The sequence below is a fragment of the Engystomops pustulosus genome, chromosome 10 (genome assembly GCF_040894005.1).
Source record: "Engystomops pustulosus chromosome 10, aEngPut4.maternal, whole genome shotgun sequence".
Lineage (NCBI taxonomy): Eukaryota > Metazoa > Chordata > Amphibia > Anura > Leptodactylidae > Engystomops > Engystomops pustulosus.
Genome location: NC_092420.1, coordinates 34964326 through 34985835, shown reverse-complemented (window position 1 = coordinate 34985835; position 21510 = coordinate 34964326). Strand labels below are relative to the sequence as shown.

Genomic DNA, 21510 nt, shown 5'->3' with positions numbered 1-21510 from the left:
TGCATCTCCAATTGTTTAATGTAATATTCGGCTTACACTGTGGCTGCAGACAAAAACTGACCTCTGCAGTGACCACTACACAAATGGCACATCACTGCTTAAGGTCAGTCACATGCCTCAACTGCAGAGGTCACTACTGAGGGCAGTGACCTGCCCTGTAATGTCACATGACTGATATCAGAACTGATGAGGAAGGTAGGTTTTTTCAACACAAAGCTACATTAAAACAGCTTTGTGTATCAAATAGAGCAGCCTTTTGTTTTCTGGAAATGTAATATGAATGATCTATTTAGAATAAAACATCAGATTGGAGGGTTACAACACCTGACAGGGACCAGAACTGGAAGTAGAAAGCTCTCTTCACTTTTTAAGTGGCCATAACAGTGCACTGCAGCTCAGTTTCAAATTGCATAGAGACTGAGCTGTAATAACCCTACACAACCCAGGGTCACATTTGCAAAGAGTTTGTATATTCTCTCCATGTTTGTGAGGGTTTCCTCCAGGTCCTCCGGTTTCCTTCCACACTCCAAAGCATACTGGTGGGTTGATTAGATTGTGCACCCTTTGGGGAGAGGGACTGATTTGGCAAACTCTGTGCAGCGCTGTGTAATCTGTGTGTGCTATATAAATAAAGGAATTATTATTAACACAACCACTAAACAGTTGATAAAGCTTTTGGCTAAATCAAGAGTCCATGTATTTGTAGGTGGCAGCAGGAATAGGTACTAGGGGAAGAATTTGAGTAACAAATTCATATACATATATATTCACATATATCAGGAGGGTAGTACGGGTTATGCAATTTTTAGAAAAAATTGAATTTAAAGTCATAAATCTGGCTTTCCATGGTGTTGATCTAGCAGTGGTTCTATCTTTAAGCCGCTATTTCTGAGTGCTGGCAAATGGACCTTTTTTAGCACTAAAAACTCCGAAACCCCCCAAAAAGTCAAGAAAATCCTATGATAGATATTCTACCTTTAGTTTCTGGTGGTGATAGAAACCTCTTTTATGGGTTCCTTCCTTTTTGACAGAGAATCAGATGGCCGATTGAGGGACCTGTAGTGTATTTATAATCATTGCAGTGCAATGTCCTCATGCTGTTTGGATTCCCAGGACCTCTGGCTGATTTCCCAGCGAGGCTTGACCTTACTCTCTATTACGATTGAAAACAAGGAGGTAACATCCTACAGATAAGATATCCAGGAACTGTATGTAGCCTTTAGACCAGAGTCAAATATAGAGGCCTCAATACTAGTCATATTGTACCAAATCACACATTTTACAACTTTTATCACAAGTGCCAACTTTGGCATGTCTTTCAGAACTTTATAAAATGTAAAACAGAATTTTCCGGTAGTTTCAACTTAAGCCATGGAAAGCTGTTTTCTGTTGACTTTTGGCAAAATACAAAATCACATCCCAGCACTCAACAACATAGCCCTTATATTTGTCCATTTGTGAAAGCTTTTACAATCACTACTACTAATAAAAACATATACAAAAGTATCTAGGAGTTTTTATTACTTTCACCAAGGATTTTTTCAGCTATACTCAGGACAGAAAAACATTTTTTATTAACTTATAAGTTTTATTATTTTAGAAAATTTGTATTTGTTTAAATCTCACCACTTATTCTGCCTTGCAAAGCTAACTTTACATTTGCTTTTAATTGCTTCCATCTTGGAGCTACCTTTGCTAAAACTCAGGGCAAATGCTGTGTGTGGTTCTAGCCTTCTACAGCTTTCCAGGTCTCCTATCTACCTCAAAACTGCTGAAAGATTCCAAATAAAAAACTCTCTACTGAAGCAGCATTATCTACTTACTGCAAGTCATATAAACCACAACAGGCAAAAACACTGAAATATCTTAAGCTTGTGTGTTTTTTCCCTAGGCATTATTACTTTGTTGATGGGTTCTGAATTGGGACAATAAGAAGATGAGGACTCACACCCTGGTATGTATAATCCTATTGATCTCACTGTGTCCTGGATGGACTCAAGAAGAAGAACTCTCCACTCGGAAAAAACAAAAGCAGGGAATCCAGCAGAGACGTAGAAGAGTGCCGATAAAGAGTGCAACTAGGGGGCAAAAACTAATCCAACCTTCACCAATCCCAGTTCCTACATCATATGCACCTGTCTACAATGGGGATGATACCATAGTACACCTCCTACAAGCAATTCTAGGGGTCAGTGAGCAAGCCCCAAGCTACAATATTTTACCAGGTATGATGTGAATAAGGTAAGCACAATTTACATATGATTATCCAAGGTGATCATATCTCACTAACATTTGAGTCTGCTCTTGCAGTTTGGTAAAATTTTGTTCTATGCAAGTAACTAGCAGCTCATCTGTTCTCTCACCTCTCAAAGAATTGATGGAGCTTGCTGGGTGTTATAGTTTCACAATGGCTGAAATGCAAAATCACCAATTACTCACCAGTAATTTCTTTTCCCTGAACCACTACAGCACCAACCAAAGAGCCCCGGGGATAGGAAACCCAGGCCATAAAACTTGACGCCTCCTCTAACGCATCAGTGCTTTCAGAGAGACTGTATGAGACTTATAAGTTCTTAGGTTACTTTACACGCATAAATAACATAACAAGAATCCTGGTGAGTATCTATACACACACATATACATACACACTCCTTCCACCCTTTTTATGCTACACCATGCGCACAAAAAAACAGGAGTGGGGGAAAAAAAAAGGCCAGAAGAGGGAGGGAACTAAGTGGTGCTGTCATGGTTCGGGAAAAGGAAATTACCGAGTCTAGATCCTGTCAGAAGATTAAAAAAAAAGCTTTACCGGCTTTAAAATAAATTCTTTTTGTCGCTATATTCCTACTTTTCTGAATTATGGAGATGAATTTTGGAAAGTACTAGACTCTTAGAAGCCAGGCTTCCACATGTTATATAAGGTACCCCCTGAGGAAGCGTGGGCGAAACGCGCGTTGGGGAGTCCGGGAGGCAGCCACAGACGACACACAATGGGTAGGACACTTGTCTGCTATCTTTTACTGATGCATTTATTGTAGAATTCAGCAATGTACCCTGGCATGTGGTCATGAGGTTTTTTGTCTCACTGGACCTTTTGTGTTGGATTTCCTTTGCACAAAATTTGTTAATTACACCATTTTAAATGACAGTACAATTTTGTGTTGTCTCGTGTTGAAGAATAAAGATTTATATGTTTTGATTTTAACGAACGTTACAACTCCGTTTCTTTTCTGGTAATAATTCCACATGTTATATGTTGATCTTTGGATGAAAGACGAGGCACTGTGAGAAGAGATTTTGCAACTCTGGTAGAATCTAAGGGTTGTATATCGATACCTCCCTCAGAAGCAGGAACCTGGCCCTCCTTGACCAGAAGGGGGCTATTAGGCTGATTTTCACTTGATTTTGTCTGACATTCTTCAAACCCTTGGTAGCAGGATCAGTGGAGGGAAAGCATAAGCTAGTCTTAACCCCCATTTCAGTGAGAGAGCATCCAGCCCCCAGGGTCTTTTCTGAGGATTCAGATAGTAGAACTTTTGGACCTTTCTGGAGTACCACAAAATTTTATCATCTAGAAGATTTCCCTCTTCAGACACTCCGCTCTTGCATTCTCTGTGCCTTATATATGAACTGCCAAGCAAGGAGAATAGGTGTTTTTCTACAAAGGAGATTGCCACATTAAAGAGAACCCGTCATGCAAAATAACCCCCCTAAACTAAATATATTTTCATAAACTGCCATTAGAGAGCATTGCCTCTATCCCTTCATTGTCCCTCTACATGCCTGTAAACCTAAGCAATGAGGTCCTAAAGCTGTATGCAAATGACCTGTGAAATGTCCAATGAAGCATTAGCATATTCAAGCTGTCCACTCTATTCATGAGTGGGAGGCACAGCCACACCCCCAGTGCATGACTGACAGCCTGTATAATGATGTGAGGCTGTATAATGATGTGCTTCCTGGTGCTGGTGGCCACGCCCCCTGCAGCCTGTGTGTGTGTGTGTGTGTGTGTGTTTAGGAGAGATACAACAGCTCCAGGCAGCCATGTTATAGCAGAACATGTCAGGTACATGTGTAGCTGATGTCTGTGTCTCACACCTGTATATTGAGGATGCAGCATGTCAGCAGATGCAGCACAGATACCAGCAATGCTTTACTATACATTACACACAGACATGAGCAGGGGGAGGAGAGGGGAGGGGTAACAGGGGTGACATCACTGCCTCTAATCATGTGACCAGCCTCATTTACATAATAAAGAATAGATGATTTTACAATGAATAATGTATGAAATAACTAGATAATGGCTGGGATGGGATCTCTGTGAGCTGCTCCAACAGGTAGAGGTGACAGAAATAGTGACAGAGACCTGATGACAGGTGCCCTTTAAAGATGGACTTCTGGTGACTCCTTGACGATTTAGGATGACTACAGCTATCACATTGTCCGTCATTATTTTCAAATAGATACCGTGGATGATTGTTAAAAAAAGGCCTTTATCCCTTTCAGAATAGGTTTTAATTCCCTGAAATTTAAAGACTTGTTTTCCATTAGACTGTCTCAGGTCCCTTGAAACAACTGATCTCCTGAGTGGGCTCCCCTTCCCCATGTGCTTGCATTGATTATTAATGTAGCTGGATTCTCCTGTTTCTAAGAAAGGCCAGGCTGGAGATTTATGCCTACTAGCCAACACTTGAGGGAATCTAGAATGTCCTATGAAAGGAAGATTTTTAGATCTACACTTGACTCTTTCCCATCCCAGGCCTACAGCAGTTATATGGCAGAACAAAACCCCTGGGTATTGGGAAACCGCTTTTTAACATCAACGGCTCTTTGCAAAATTTTATCTAGGGTGGATCTGTATAAATGGTTCCAGCCTAGATATGGGATTGCTAATTTTTTTAGAGGTCACATCCCCTTTCCAGTTTTTTAGCCAGATGGCTCTAATGGCTGAATTGGATAGCACAGAAGACCTTGCAGACAGCATAGGTGCATCCACAAAAGTTACTGCTAGAAATGCAGAAGCATTTTTTTTAGCCAAATATCAGACAATATGGCTTCTTTAGTGAGAGCCACTTCAGGATAGAGTTAACAACACATGTGGCAGCTATAATAGGCTTAAAATCCACCAATGATGACCCCAAAGCCCTCCTTAAAAAAATCAGCTTTCTTATCCATTAGATCATTAGGAAAGCCAGAATATAAAAATGTAACGCAGACTTCCAAGACACTTTAGATAGGGTGCCAAAATTGGTGTCACTATATCTTGTTCCTCAGTATCTTTTTTAGAAAATGTATATTTTCTTTTTACAACATGTGGTAAAAAGTCTTCCACTCAATGAAGAAATAGATTTATAAATTGGAAATACATGTTTCTGTATCTCCACTCATCACTGGAGCATTATGTCCTGAACAGAGCGATGCTCCGTATGATCCTCAATCTTCACCATGGTTCTAACCAATTTAAAAAGGTGGTCCACATCTTTAACAGGGAATAAGGGTCTACCTCTACTATCATCTTTTAAATCAGAATTAGAATCAAGCTTACTCACTTTCAGAATTCCTCCTGAATAAAGGAGTGCATGGAGCACATTGCAGAAGATTCCTGTGCAACAATATGCTGAATACATGCATCATAGGTGGGCTTCTCAGAAGAAGATGGTACACAGTCGCATGATTGCCGCAGCAATAAAATCCTCGATTAGTTGGACAAACACACACATACTTTAAAAACTTAAAATCTCCTTTAGGCAGAATATGTAGACAGCTGCTGTTTTGATAAAAGGACGCGAATACAAAGACAATTTGTGAATCTAGTAATAATGACATTCTTCTACATATGCCACACTTTCCTCTTTTGGTCAGTTTATGATACTGCTAAATGTGAAAAGTGGTTAACAATGATATATTATTATTTTGCACTGCCATTTAGATGGTTTAGGAATCTTTCCTGTCTCCTATTAAAACAACGCAAACTCTAATTCACAAAGCCACATAATAGTTTGGAGACTCCAATAAAGACTATACTTCATTGTACAATGATGACTTAAACAAAATCTCAAAGAGCTACTGCTATCAAATTATAGGTTTAGAGTTGAGAAACCTAAAAATCACATTACGTGTGTTCTGTGGCTAAAATACGCAATGGCAATTCCAAATAGAAATAAGTGGTAAATCTTTTTGCTTCCATAACTAATGCATAAATTACATATCAGTAATGCAAGACGGGGCCAAATGACTGAAAATAGCATTTTATACTGAGAATGACCTATTGCTCAAATAATGTAGGGTCAGCTGTCAATTGTAAATTATATAGCAAGCTAAAGAAAAAAAATGTTCACATTTTCACAAATGTTCATACATTGTTGGAAGGTCTGGCTGGCTATATACTGGGTGGAGTCTGTGACCAATACATTACCCACCCTAAGCTTAAACTCGAGTCAATAGGTTTTTCACATTTTTTGGTGTTAAAATGAGGTCCCTTGGCTTATACTCGAGTATATATGGTATTTTATTTTGTATCCTATATGGGTTTTTTTTTAAATCATTTTAAATTATATATAATTTTTTTTTCATGATATAATTAATACATAGATCTCTGAGAGCATAAACCTATATACCAGTGCATTAAAGGAAACCTACCATTAGGAATCTACCATCAGAAGTAGATATGATGGTAGATTCCTCCTGCCTGCTTCTGCCCTAATCTATCATTTCCTATCGCAACCTAACTTTTTTCTAAACTTTAAGTAATATTCAAATTACCTTTAAAAGCTACTGAGGAATGGGGTAGCCTGGGGGGATGCAAATGCTACTCCATGCCCCAGTATCCTTTATAGTCCTCTTCCCCTTCATGCTTGCGGCTGTACACAAGCCCAAGCTGCGTCGCCACCATATATGGTGCCACTACATATGGCGGGTTGAGCAAAGAGTGCACACATGCAAAGCGCAAGTGCACCTCTATGCTCAACCTGGCACTGGAGCATGCTTGTGTGTAGCTGCAAGCATGAAAAGGTTGCACTAGGAGGTGGGACTGCAGTCTAATGGGGCGCGGAGTAGCCTATGTGCCTGGCCAGGCTAAACCAATCCTCCAGTAGCCCTTTAAGGACCTCACTCTTTTTTGTTTTTTCGTTTCCATTTTTCACTCCCCACAATCAAAAATCTATAATTGTATTTTTTTTTTTTAAATACGTAAAGAGCTGTGTGATGGCTTGTTTTCTGCGTAACAAATCGCACTTTCTAGTGACGGTATTTATTCTTTTATGCCATGTAATGGGAAGCGGGAAAAAAATTCCAAATGCAGTGAAATTGGTGAAAAAATGCATTTGCGCTGTATTCTTGTGGGCTTGGATTTTGCGGCTTTCATTGTGGGCCCCAAATTACATGTCTACTTTATTCTTTGGGGTTTTACAATGTTTTCATACATTTGCAAAAATTAAAAACTCCTGTACAAAAAATTATTTTAAGATTTTGCTGTCTTCTGGCACTAATAACTTTTTCATACTTTGGTGTAGAGAGCTGTGGATGGTGTCATGTTTTTCAACTTTTGATGAAGTTTTCAATGCTACTTTTAAGGCTGTACGTCCTTTGATCACTTTTTATAGAAATTTTTATATTTTTCAAAATTGCAAAGAAGTGCTATTTTTGACTTTGGCGCTATTTTCTGTTACGGGGTTAAACGCAGTGAAAAAAGTTATTATTTGATATATATCGGGCATTTTCGGATGCGGCAATATCGAATGTGTTTTTGATTTTTACTCTTTATTTATATCAGTTCTAGAGAAAGGATCTGCACGCAGTTGCACCTTTTTTTGGTGCACTTTACTTCATGCAGTCACATAGGGAGGAGCCACAGGCCTCAGCCTAGGAGGCCATGCCCCTTCTGATTCACAGCTATATGCCAGACAAGAGAGTTCATTTTATGGGGATGTGATGGAAACAGTTTTTGGCTAAAAGAAGAATTGCATTTAGTTAATAGGGCTCTATAGGAACTTGTCGCTAGCTGTATTTATGAAAAATGTGGTGACTTGTCCCCTTTAAATCATCAAGTTCATCACAGTACAATCAGAAAGAGGCACTAGTATGTCTGCTTTGTAAGTTTCAATCATTCAATCTGTATGTATCATGCCTTATATGGCAGAAAACTGTTGCATAGGCAGGAATTGGGACTTTTTCGCCCCTCTCACCAACGTCAGAGCAGACTGGGTCTGGAAATAAATATACTACATACCATATACTATAGATGGTACCAGGATATTGGCACAGGTTATAGCTAAATTCTACATATGGTCGGGCCTTGCATAGATTTCATTTGGGCACACGATTGTGTGTCATTTTGTGTACGAGCACAGGGAGCAGTGTTAATACATAACAATCTCTTTTGAACAGCACAAAACTAAACAAGGCATCAGCACAAACATCACATACCAACTGTCAAGCATGGGGGTTTAGGAAGGAGGTTTCAGGAATGTTTGTGACCACAGGACCTGGGCATTAAGCTGACCATAAATTCCTTGCAACTGGGTCATGAAACAGAACATTGATCGAAAGCAAATCCCAAATAAAACTTGATGAACTAAAGTAAAGTTGCAAAGAATAGGGGACCAAAAGTAATTGTTGTAGAATTCATGATTCATGAGAGGTACTTGGTTTTTAGAAAACATGGGTTTCATTATGGCTTCATTCTTGCTAAATGAAGACTGTGTGGAATATGCTGTGTAGAAAACTGTTGCTTCCTTACACTGTATTTCCTTAACTGTATTTTAACATGATCTAAAATGTAAAAACACAAAAATGAAAGAAATTATACTTTAATTTTCTCACAATGGTATCTAAATTATATTTATATATATTATATTTATAATTATATTATAAAACTTCAACCCAACCCCCTTTCCTTAAAGGGAACCTACCACCACAAATCTACCTATAAAGGTAAATTGGGTGGTAGGTGGATCAATGGGACGTGAGGATAGCCCTTTTAAGGGCTAATCCTCACGTCCCCACACTTTTTTGTTAACTTTTATTAGACATATATTCAAATTTACTTATGCGGCTACTGGGGCGTGGAGTAGCCGCATCTGAGGTTACACGAGGCGGTTACTCCACGCCCCGGTAGCCTCTTTTCCCCTCCTACTCACCCATCTTCGGCACGCAGCTCCGCGCAGAAGGCAAGATCGCCGGACGAGGGCGCGCAGCTACGCGGAGCTACGTGCCAAAGATGGGTGAGTAGGAGGGGTAAAGTGGCTACCGGGGCGTGGAGTAGCCGCCTCGTGTAACCTCAGATGCGGCTACTCCACGCCCCAGTAGCCGCATAAGTAAATTTGAATATATGTCTAATAAAAGTTAACAAAAAAGTGCGGGGACGTGAGGATTAGCCCTTAAAAGGGCTATCCTCACGTCCCAATGATCCACCTACCACCCAATCTACCTTTATAGGTAGATTTGTGGTGGTAGGTTCCCTTTAAATGCTTTCATTGTTCATATAGAGCAAATTTTCTTTAGCACCAATTTTAGTGCATTAGGAAAAAGTACAAATCCTAAGGTTTACTGAGCATGAGTGATGAGATTTGTATCCTGCCATCAGTAGAACACACACATAGCATTTTATCCATAACCTCTATAACCTATAAAAACTCTGATGCAAGAAGACAAAACTCTATTTAAAGGGGATTTCTATTGATATTGATCAACTATCCACAAGATAGCTCAACAATATCAGATAGCTAGAGGTCCAACACTCCTGACTTGTGACGGTCACCTGATACTGGCAGGTTCCCAGCAACTAATTAATAACAGAGAATATAGCTACAACTCCAGCTTTGTTCTCTGTGAAGTGGCTGGTGCCGGGTATTGCAGCTAAGCTCCTATTCAAGTGATAAGAGTATTTCTCTGAAGGAAGACTTCTCATATCAGTTGATTTGTGGGGAGTCATGATTATTTTAGTCTATTATTTTTGGTGCTGGGAGGCTGCCATTTGGGTTCAGACAATCTTGTTGCTCAGTTATCATTATCATATCTTGTAAACCCCTTTAACCTTTCAACCTTTACTGTAAGTGATGAAGTATTTCCAAGGGTTACCATATATTAACAATCAAGTGTTAAAATGGAAACTCAAGTAAGACCATGTGCATTGTTAAACCATATTAATTACAAACATAAAGGGGCTACAGAAACAATTTAGCATTATGGGCTAGAACAGAGTTCAGAATGTTACTGCAACATACAATTAAAATTAGTTACAAATGTTAAAAAGAGCTATAATTGATTCAATCCAACAGCCGATCCAATGCTTAGAGAAAATACTGTAAACGTTAGTTGTTTTAGTTCGTCTTTTTTACAGGACTACTTTAAATACAATACAAAAGTGAAAAGTTGCATGAATTTGCTTCTCAAAATATACCTTGTCATGTGAGTGTATTAAAATATAACCTTTATTAAATATGCAATAAAACATATTGTGGGTCATGTATCAAACTTATAGCTTGAATCTTTCTTTAAATTTTTTTAGACTTTTCATGGTGCTTGTATTCATTTGCGACTTTCAAAGCTCACCATGGTCTAGTTTCCTGCAGTGTTCCTCCAGTTTCGAAAGTTACAACTTTAAAAAAAAAAAAAAAAATTTTGGTGCGAACAGTGGTCATTTCTTGTGTTGTTCTCCTTTTCTCTCTTGCAGCGAAGAAAGGTCACTGCATGGTGAACGGCATAGCAATGTATGATAGGGCAGTGTGGTCTCCTAAGCCTTGTGTGACCTGCATGTGTTCCAACGGGAAAGAGATTTGTGATGAAATAGCCTGCCCTTCTCTTCCATGTCCCAAGACGGTGATCCCCAATGGAGAATGCTGTCCAGTGTGCAGTCAGACTGGTATGGTATAATTCACATTATCCAACTGCAGGTGACCCTCTTGTGCACTATATGACAAGGTTAAAGACTAACCTTTAACACATGCAGCTTAACAAGAAAGGTCTTCCTTCCCTTTGCAATGTGGATGTGAAGATTTGTTATGACAAGGAGTCCCAGCTTCCCCGGAAAAGAGCAATTTTGCACTGTTGGGCCATGTGGATGAAGAAACTCCTTGCATCATAAATCACATTAATATTAGCAGAGTAAAAGCATTAATTTTCTTACATTTGCACTGTACATGGATAATAGACTGTGCTCCTTATAAAAAAATATAATCAGCACCATAACATATGCTTGATCATAGTAATAACTTCTCATTATGAACCTTGTTAACTAATTCAATATGCATGATACTAGAACTCACCCATACATACATGCAGAGCCAACGGAAAACGCTTTACAGGTTTTGTACAATTATGGTTTTTGAAGCGAAGAAAAAAAAAATGGCTACAATGTATGTTTATAAAATTCTAATCAAAAATATTAATAAAATGCAGTTGACATTTTTTCCCACAAACTACCAAGACATATAAGACTGCTTACCACAGGAGACTTTATCGGGAGCTGCTGCCCCGGGGCTGCATGGTTTCTACAGATCCGTTACAATGAGCCAGTGGCTCATTGTAATGAATCATATGCAAAAACGCCTTATACAACAATACCCTAGATCAGTGAGGGTGAACCTTTTAGAGTCTGAGTGCCCAAACTTCAACCAAAAGCCACTTATTTATAGCAAAGTGCCAGCACAGCAATTTAAGCAGTAATGTATTTCTCCTTGTTCTTTGACAACTTTCAATCGTTCAGCCTCCTAAAGAAACCAATGCAGTTGAAAGGAGGAGGGAAAATTCGCCTATTATTGTAGGAAAATTCTATAGGAAGATTCTTTGAGTCCTGTCTGGTGAACTTCATGCTGAGGTGATGGCCTGGGTGCCCACAGAGAGGGCTCCGAGTGTCGCCTCTGGCACTAGTGCCATAGTTTCGGCACCACTGCCCTAGATGTACCCTAGACGGTCTAAGAATTAGTGAAAAAAAAAAAAGTTAAAAAAAAAATTGTAAAAAACTTAATAAAATATTAAAAATTCAAATCACCCCCCTTTCCCTAGAACTGATATAAAACATAAAAAACAGTAACAATAGGTATCTCAGCGTCTGAAAATGCCCGATCAATGAAAATAAAAAAAACGTTATTGACGGCGGTGACCTCCAAAACTGGAAATGGCGCCCAAATGTCCGAAACACGAGTTTTACACCTTTTTACATGACATAGAAAATGTAATAAAAAGTGATCAAAATGTTGCACAGTCCTCAAAATGGCAGCAATGAAAACGTCTCATTTCCCTAAAAAAATTACCCCTCACACAGCTCCATACACCAAAGTATGAAAAAGTTATTCACGTCGGAAGATGTCAATTTAAAAAAAAAAATTTTTTGAACACATTTGTTTAATTTTTGAAAATGTGTTAGAATGCAGTAAAACAAGAATGTTACGCACATGCATTTTTTTTTCAATTTTTCCACATTTGGAATTTTTTTCCTGCTTCCCAGTATACCGCATGGAATAATAAATAACATTACGGGAAAGTAAAATTTGTTACGAAAAAAATAAGCCCTCACACAGGTCTGTACACGGAAAAATTTAAAAGTTATGTATTTTTGAAGGTGGAGAGTGAGAAATGAGCAAAAAAACCCTGCTCCTTAAGAGGTTAAACAAAATCTACCATTATAATCAAGTATGAAAAGCAAGGAAGAATCACTCAAAGATCCAGGGACTGTGGTAATCTCCTTGTATGTGTGATCCACGGCCGCCTTCCTTCTATAGCTTCACAGGCTGTTACACTTGCCCCTCCCACTGTGTGCTGAAACTTCCTCTGCTACTGTGAGATTACTGATTGAGCAGGGGGTAGTTAGAGACAGTCTGAAGTTACAGCACAGAGCGACTCTGGCTCCATAGCATTATTTAAAAAGATTATTTCAGAAGTAAGAAGGCCATAGTTAAGAAATCTAAGACAATTAGCACAGCCTGGATCTATGAATAAGGGTCCCTGGTTTATTATGCTTGATGTTGATGCTAGATTTCCTTTATACATTTCCATTCATTTTAAACTAAGTTTGTGGGGAAAAATGTTTTAAATTTCAGCAAATTTTGCACTAATCAGTAGTCCAGTGTGTACAGGAGTTTCTGGGAATTATGTGACTTGCACTTGCATCTGCTGGGAGGAGACTCCCGTCACTCTCTTTGACCCCCCCCCCCCCCTTGCTATAAGTGAAAGCCAAAAGAAAGTATGGGGGCAGGAGAAAAAAAAGTAAGTGGGCGAGGTAGCACTCATAACATATCTTCCAAAAAGGGCAATGGCAATTAATCAAACTGATTTGATTGATTTGTCCATTCACAGAAAAAGGATTCCAATTTTTGTGAGAACCACAAAATTAATGATAGCTTTATCAATGAGGGTGTTATTTCAGGTCTAAACTACTGTTTGTTTAAAGGGCCACGGAAGCTAGTGAGTTAGTTTGTTGGCTGGGTGAGGTGGCAGATCACGCACACCCATCCCCGTAGGGTGTAGGTGGGGGTGTAGCCGGCCACCTCAGCAAGCCAGAAGCTGAACACAGTGGAGCTCCGGTGCTCCTGTAAACAAACAGGATCACAGACCAGAGAGACGGCAGCGCGGGGCGCTGGAAGAGAGCGCGGAGGTAAGTAAATAAGTTTATTTATTTATGCAGCCCCCACCAGGCCACACAATTTTTTTTTTAAGTCTTGGACAACATTTCTTGTAATGGCCTGTACTACTGATTCATGGAATGTTTGTTGAAAATTTTGTGACCATTTAACAATATACTAACCTTTTCTAAACTATTATGATTATATTCTCTATTTTTTTCTTTATTTGGGTCATCATCTTATTTAAGCACTTAACAGTATTTCAGTGGACAATGTACTTGAATTATCTGGTGATTCTCCAGAACCAAATGAATCCAATGATATAGTTTTTAGAAAACTATCCCATACCCATGAAGAAATGGATGAGATCCTTAAGAAGGAAGAAAAGAAGGAAGAGAGGCAAAAGACTAAAATAATGATAAAAAAGAAAAAAGGCAATAAGAGGCTCCAACAAGACAATACAAGAAAAACTGAGAAGGAAGTGGAGGAAGAACGCATTGAGCAAGAACGAAGAAAGGCGTATGAAGAAGAGGAAATAAAGATGGAGGCAGAAGAAAAGCGAAAGTTAGAAGAAGAAAAGAGGAAAAAAGAGGAGGATATAAAAAAAGAAGAGGACAAGAGAGAAGAGGAAATCAACCGGCTAGCAATGGAGCGAAAACTGAGAGAAAGAGAGATGTTGGGTTTAGAAGAAGATGATGAAGATGATGACGATGATGACGATGATGACGATGATGACTATAACCTAAGAGGCGATGTGTTCAGAGTACCAAGGAGACGTATTCCAGGTTCCCGTCGGCCTCCAGAAGTCCACCATCCTCCTCTGCCTCCTGGTTGTTTCATATCAGAAATAACAGTGAGCTGTTCCAATGCTAAACTGACAGGTGTACCTCCAATATCTGACCCCGATGTGAAGAGCCTGGACCTCTTAGGTAAGCAAATAATACTCAACTATGGTTGTATGGTACATTAACTGTATATTGGTTATGATATGTTATAGATTGTCTAGAATGTTTAAAAATGGTGCAATGAGCAGAAAATTGTATAAAATATTACAATACACATTAATGGGGTATTCTCATCTGGGCATTCATATTTAATTCAGCTGTCACATATAAACATTTCTTCAATATGTTATTAAAAATAATGTACCTGTAAATTTAATATAGAAAAAAAATGCACAATCCACCAGCTCGCAAAATCCCTATGACTTTTCATTATTCACCAACGTGCATGTCCAAAGCACAAGTCCAATTTGTTTCAGGTGGAAGAACCAGTCTTTATCATGACAGGGATTCTTTACTGTACAGTACAAGCTGTGAGACTGTGGAACACTGCCACAAAATGTTGTAATGGCTGATAATGTGAGCATGTTTAAGAGAGGCCTGGATGCCTTATGCACTAATGTCACATCTTATGGAAATAAAACTTTTTGTAAGTAGTTTCTGTTGATCCTGCTTTGTGCCAATTGGCATCAGACTTGCAAGGTTTTTTTGCCTTCCTCTGGATCTACTTGGCATATATAGGTTGGACTTGATGGAGTGATTTTTTTTCTAACCTTATTGTGTTGTGAGAACAATGTTCCTCGGGCAACTCAGCTTTGAATGGAGAGGGCAGGGGTGAGGAGTGCTCAGTCCCCCTTCCTTCTCCACCACACTGCATGCTATGCCCTGATTCCAATGTGGGTAAGCCGTGAGAATGAGGCTTAAATGAAATGTGCATGCCCAGATAATAAGACACATTTAATCATTCAATGTCCTGTTGCTCAGGGGTGAGCAAGATAAAATGCAAAAGCCTAAAGGAAACAATAAGCTTATCTTATTATATTTCAGGAAACTCTATTACCTCCATTCCAAAAGAGGCATTTAATGGTATGCCTAATCTAGAAAGGATTGATCTCAGCAAGAACAAACTTACATCTACGGGTATAGATCGACTTGCATTTAAGGTATGACTCCTGGAGTTTGTTACAATGGTGTAAGCATACAATTAGAATAAATGAATCAAAGAGTAACACGATGCTATTAGATTGTACATGAGGGACTACACTGGTAGAGTGGATGTACATTAGGATCAGAATACTTGTTTATGTGTTATGAACACGACTGTTATGTGCATGGAGCCTCATGTTATATAAAAAAAGATTGGTTCCATGACCAATGTTTGCTGATCTAACAAATGCTAAGTAGGCTGTATATATGATTGGCACTCATAATTCCAAGTGACTTTCAGGACTGCATTGCTGCATGTTTTTAAGTTATTCTGTGAAATGACAATAGAAACATTGCATGTATAGATACAGCCCACTGGTTATTTTTTGACTTATTCCTATAGTATAATATTATTACACGATTCCCTACTATCCAAGGCAACCCTGATATGCTAACACTTGATGTCATACCACCAATTCAGCTACCATAAAAGTAACATCCATTATGTATTATAGGTATATTAGCCATAAGCCGCATTAGCCATCAGTAGGAAACAAAATACTATATAATAATAGGCAAAATAGCCACAGCACAAATATTCCTTCCTGCAAAGATAGTAGTACTGACAACAAGTAATCCTTCCTGCCAGTAGCCAAAAGAGGCCCTCCTGACCCAAAGTCTGATGCATATGATACATATAATAATACACTGGATGTAAAAATGGATTTCCTGCAGAATAGTCATGCTAAATACATTAGCTTGTACTATAGTCATGTAACGGTACACCAGGATCCAAGCGGCATGCTCAGACAGATTATTTTTCTGCTTTGCTTCAAAGTCACTGAAGAATTTGAGACGTCTGTATTTGGATGGAAATCTCCTAGACCAAATCCCACTGGAATTACCATCAACTCTAGAGGAACTTAAAATTAACGAAAATAAACTTGGTGGCATTGATGAAGACAGTCTTAAAGGTAATTTAGCATACCAGAACAACATCCTAATACCTTCTTATATTTCCAGCAAAATACATCTGTATTTGGTCGTTTTTGTGGATCTCACCAGTTGGGAAAAATCACTAAAACAATCATAAGATTTATGGGCTGTACAGGGAGCTTACCAAAAATCTTTTTATACCTAGGCCTGTGACCAGGACAAGGGGGGGGCATCCTAGATCAGTGGTTCTCAACCTTTCTAATGCTGTGACCCCGCAATACAGTTCCTCATGCTGCGGTGACCCAAAACCATGCAACTTGCAGTAAAAACACAGTAAAATTGCGGCTCCGATGGCTTTAGGCGACACCCAGTTTTGGTCGTTCGACCCCCACTTGGGGTCCCGACCCACAGGTTGAGAACCACTGTTCTAGATGAAAGTCACTTCTACCATCGCCATAGAAGGGGATTTTTTTTAATGTAAGAGCAGTGATACCGATTTACAAGCTGTGTGCAGCACTGCGTACGACCCGAGTATAAGCCGAGACCCCTAATTTTACAACCAAAAACTGGAAAAACCTATTGACTCGAGTATAAGCCGAGGGTGGGAAATGCATTGATCACAGCCCCCCCAGTATATAGCCAGCAAGCCCCCAGTAGTATATAGCCAGCCCAGCCTGCCCCCAGTAGTATACAGCCAGCCCAACCTGCCCCGTGTAGTATACAGCCAGCACAGCCTGTCCTCAGTAGTATACAGCCAGCACAGAACTAGAAAAAAAACAAAACAAAAAAAAACCCTTATATACTCATCGGGGCTGCCGGAGGGTGAGTATATAAGTTTTTTTTTAAGTATTGACTCGTGTATAAGCCAAGTTGAGGATTTTCAGCACATTTTTTGTGGTGAAAAACTCGGCTTATACACAAGTTTATACAGTAATCTGTAGGCAATGTATAAATAAAGAATTATTATTATACTATGGAAATCTCTGCAGCAGGAGGTTGTTATGGTGCACTCTATGTACATGTTCAAGAGAGGCATGGATGACTTTCTGGAGAGCAAAAATATCACAGCATACAAATTTAGGTCCAGTAAGGAATTTTTTTTATCAGCCATACAGGTTTTTTTGGGCTTTTCTCTGGATTCAAACAGTATTATGCATGATTAATAGGTTGAAAAGAAGATCTTGTCCATCAAGTCCAAACAGTACTTTTTTTAGATTTATAACTTTTTTTGTCTTTTTTGACAACATATATGTGCATATTTATCAATGTATTAAAAGTGGTGGCTACTTTAGTTTTTTTTTTTGTAATGTGTGTGTAAGTGAGAGGGCAGAATATTAGGTAATTTACCAATATAGATCTATTAAATGCTCTGCTCCACTTTCTTGATTTGTAAATTCCTGACCCGAAAATGATGGAGGGTCATGTTAGCTCTAACTGTCCATGAACAATCTCCTTAACCAGACCATGATTAGGTCGATTATTCATGGACAGATAGAGATCATATGACCGGAATGTATGGCTGATGAGAACTTTTAATAAATGTAAAGAAAATTTATCATTTGCTTTTATGCATTGTGAACCAAATATACATTGAGAATGCTGTAGCTACACTGATGCAGAACTAAGTGTTTTTTATGAGAAAAACAATTACCATCAATCTGATACACACATCAGATTATATACTGGTCAAAATTATATATACGCACAAAATAAAATCAAGCACAACCAACAGAAATATCATAATTTCTATAGACTGTTACCCCTTATTACAGCAGTAACAAATCTACCACACTGTAATATTATTAAACTTTAAATGATAATAGGTTAAATGATTAGTTTTATTATTCACATTAATGAGTATGATTGTCCAAGTTTAGAAAAACATAGCTTCTCGCCCCTCCAAAACAGTAGCATACTTGGCCACAAATTTTTTTGTGGCATTGCAGCTTAGCCTCATTAACTTTGGTGGCGCTAAGCATCCCTAACAACCCATTTACACACTAACTGTGATTTTAGATGTAAAGAATTTAGTAACTTTGGAACTGGAAGGCAACCAACTGAGTGAATCTACTGTCAGTCCATTAGCATTTAAACCTCTGCAACATATGTCTTACTTGCGCCTGGCCAGAAACAAATTCCGGATAGTTCCAGAAGGACTCCCAGCATCAATTGAGGTAAGAAACTCACCAATAGCCCATACTTTAATGGAAGGTTTATATCTTTGGAAATCTTAAAACCGTTATCCAATCATGCATGATATTGCAGATGGAAGTTGTGCCTGGGTGTGGCTTCAACAAGCAGGACTCTCACTGTTCCTTCCAGGAGTCCTTTCAGGATTTACTTAAATTTTACTCAGAAATCCTACTAAAAAAATATATTATATAAGTACAGGCGGTCCCATACTTAAGAACACTCAACTTACAGGCGACCCCTTGTTACAAGCGGACCTCTGGATGTTGGTGATTTACTGTACTTTTGCCTCAGGCTACAATAAACAGCTGTAACAGATATTAAAGGTGTCTGCAATTAAGATTTATTGTTAATCCTGGTTCTTATGACAATCCAACATTGTTTAAATCCAATTGTCACAGAGACAAAAAAAAATTCTGGCTGGGGTTACACTTATAAAATATTCAGTTCCGACTTATATACAAATTCAACTTAAGAACAAACCTTCAGAACCTATCTTGCATGTAACCCGGGGACTGCCTGTAATATCACAGAACTTGGCTTCTATTTCTCTGTTATATTCAGCACTTCATCTGTCATATGCCCCCTTATAGAGATGACATCCTCGTCATAGAAAAGATAATGTAGATGCTGATCTCTCTGAAATATATTCATTTATATAGTGTTTTTTTTCCCCCTTTTATTTCAGGAACTTCATCTTGAAAACAACCAGATAGAGGAGATTTCAGAAACTGCATTTAATTATACTGTTAATCTTCATACAATTGTTCTACGCTATAACCAACTAGAGGAGACAAGGATACCTCCTTTAACATGGATTTTTCACAAGTAAGATATAAATGTACTTTTTTTTCCAAAATTCTTATATTTGTTTCAATTTTATATGAAAGAAACGTGAAGGGGTACAACAGATTACAACATACTACCTGCAGATCAGATGGTATGGACAAAGCAGGAGTAACTGAGCAGATTATGGATAGTGTACTATCTGCAAGTAGTTTGTTATACAGAAGGAGTAGCTGAGCAGGTTGTACATGGGGTCCTATTTGGAACCAGCATGTTATAGAGCAGGTGGAGGTGAACAGCTTGTACATAGTGTCCTACCTGGAGGCAGCATGTTATAGAGCAAGAGTATATTCTTCAATGGGAAATGCAACTGTTTGTTAAAATAAGCATAATGGATGGAATATTTGGTGCATATATTCATAAATTTTTTACATTTTTTTGTGGGGAGTGGGCAAATAATCAATTTAGTAGTTTCACTGGTAGTTAAAAGTCATTAGAGTTAATTTAAGGGGGTGGTTTGCAAATTTAAAATATTAAAACATACTAATTTAGGATGGATTCACATGTGTCGGTGTCCGCAAAAGAAAGTGACGGTTTAACATTGTATAGAAAACACAACACTTGGTTCCCCAGCCTCATCAGTGAAGAAAAACGTATATGTCATCATGTTTTTTTTTTGGCAGACCCATAGACTTCTATTGCCTTCTGTGATCCTCATCTGTGGGAAAAATGGGAATTCTTCTCACCTTTAATTCAGTTTCCATTAGTCCACCATGATGGCCCCAACTGAAGGATGACCCTTGACCTCTGTAGGGACTGGAAGCAGTGAAGTTAAATGCCCCACCCCTGCATCGACACTCCAGTGATTGTCAAATAACTACACCGGCTGTGGATGCAACCCGATTTATTGTATATTATTTTCACACACATAGCAGATTAGGCACAAAAACAATATTTACCACCAAAGACAGTGTCTAATAGGGGAGGGAATTACACATGGGCCGCCATGGTGGAGTAATGGAAGTCGAATTAACGGTGAGAATAATTCCCATTTTCCATTATGTCTCCCATGGCGGCCCGAACTTATATCTACCAAATGAGATAGGGAGGGACTACTGCCTGCAAAACCTTCCTACCGAAAGCTAGCTCCCTAGCATTCTCAATGTCCAACCTATAATGTCTAGCAAAGGTAAACTGACTAGACCATGTGGCAGCCTTTCAGATTTCTTCTACGGAGGCTCCTCTATTTTCGGTCCAAGAGGCCGCCATGGCCCTCGTTGAATGGGCCTTTAACCACTTTTACGGCGCAGTGGTATAAGGAGTGTATGAAGAGGGCTCACGGGCTGAGTCCTCTTCATACAGAGGTGGGGGTTGTTGCATATTGCGCCGCCATCTTTATTACGATCGCCGCGCCCCCGAACGTCATCAGGGGGGGGGGGGGCGGCGATCGGTTGCCATGGTAGCCTCGGGTCTTCGTTTGACCCGAGACTATCTGGCATCTGCAGATTCGTTACAATGAGCCAGTCAAAGACGAAAAAACTGAGCCCACAAGAACATGACGCACGTGCGTTTTTTTTTTTTCAATTTTTCCACATTTGGAATTTTTTTTCAACTTCGCAGTACACGGCATGTTAAAATAAATAACATTACGGGAAAGTAAAATTTGTTATGCACAAAATAAGCCCTCACACAGGTCTGTACACGTAAAAATGAAAAAGTTATGGATTTTTGAAGTTGGAGAGCGAGAAATGAGCGGAAAAACCCTGCGTCCTTAAGGGGTTAAAATCCCCAGAATGTTTTGAGAGTCCTAGGCTTCCTTGATGACTGTACTGATCCATCTGGCAATCGTTGCTTTTGAGACTTTTTTGTTTCTGTTCTTTCCTCCGAATTGAAGGAGAATGTTGGCATCTCTCCTTCAAGGCTTTGTCAGTTCAATGTAATGAATAAGGGCTCTTCTTATGTGTACAGGAGGACTCTTTGGAGGATCTTGGATTCTGGCAAAAAGAGGGTAGAACAATTTCCTGATTACGATGGAAACATAAGGAGACTCATCAGAACCATACCTTAAGGTCTATATTGTAGAGGGCTTGGATTTCTCCAAGCCTTCT

General features: G+C 39.0%; 2 protein-coding genes across 10 annotated transcripts in view; one reads left to right on the top strand and one right to left on the bottom strand.

The window, feature by feature from the left end:
* Positions 1–21510, bottom strand: part of CENPP (centromere protein P) — a 169710-nt gene that overhangs the window by 30819 nt on the left and 117381 nt on the right. The window lies entirely within an intron of this gene.
* The window catches only part of ECM2 (extracellular matrix protein 2), a 28495-nt gene that overhangs the window by 1906 nt on the left and 5079 nt on the right, over positions 1–21510 (top strand). For 2 of the 3 annotated variants that reach the window (XM_072128253.1, XM_072128252.1), the window contains exons 2-8: positions 1892–2225; positions 10676–10864; positions 13811–14491; positions 15392–15507; positions 16329–16464; positions 18443–18600; positions 19305–19444. In XM_072128253.1, the coding sequence (XP_071984354.1) occupies positions 1937–2225; positions 10676–10864; positions 13811–14491; positions 15392–15507; positions 16329–16464; positions 18443–18600; positions 19305–19444 (1709 nt within the window). In that variant the 5' untranslated portion in view covers positions 1892–1936. The remainder of the gene's footprint in view (positions 1–1891; positions 2226–10675; positions 10865–13810; positions 14492–15391; positions 15508–16328; positions 16465–18442; positions 18601–19304; positions 19445–21510) is intronic. The other variant, XM_072128254.1, reaches the window with a different exon arrangement.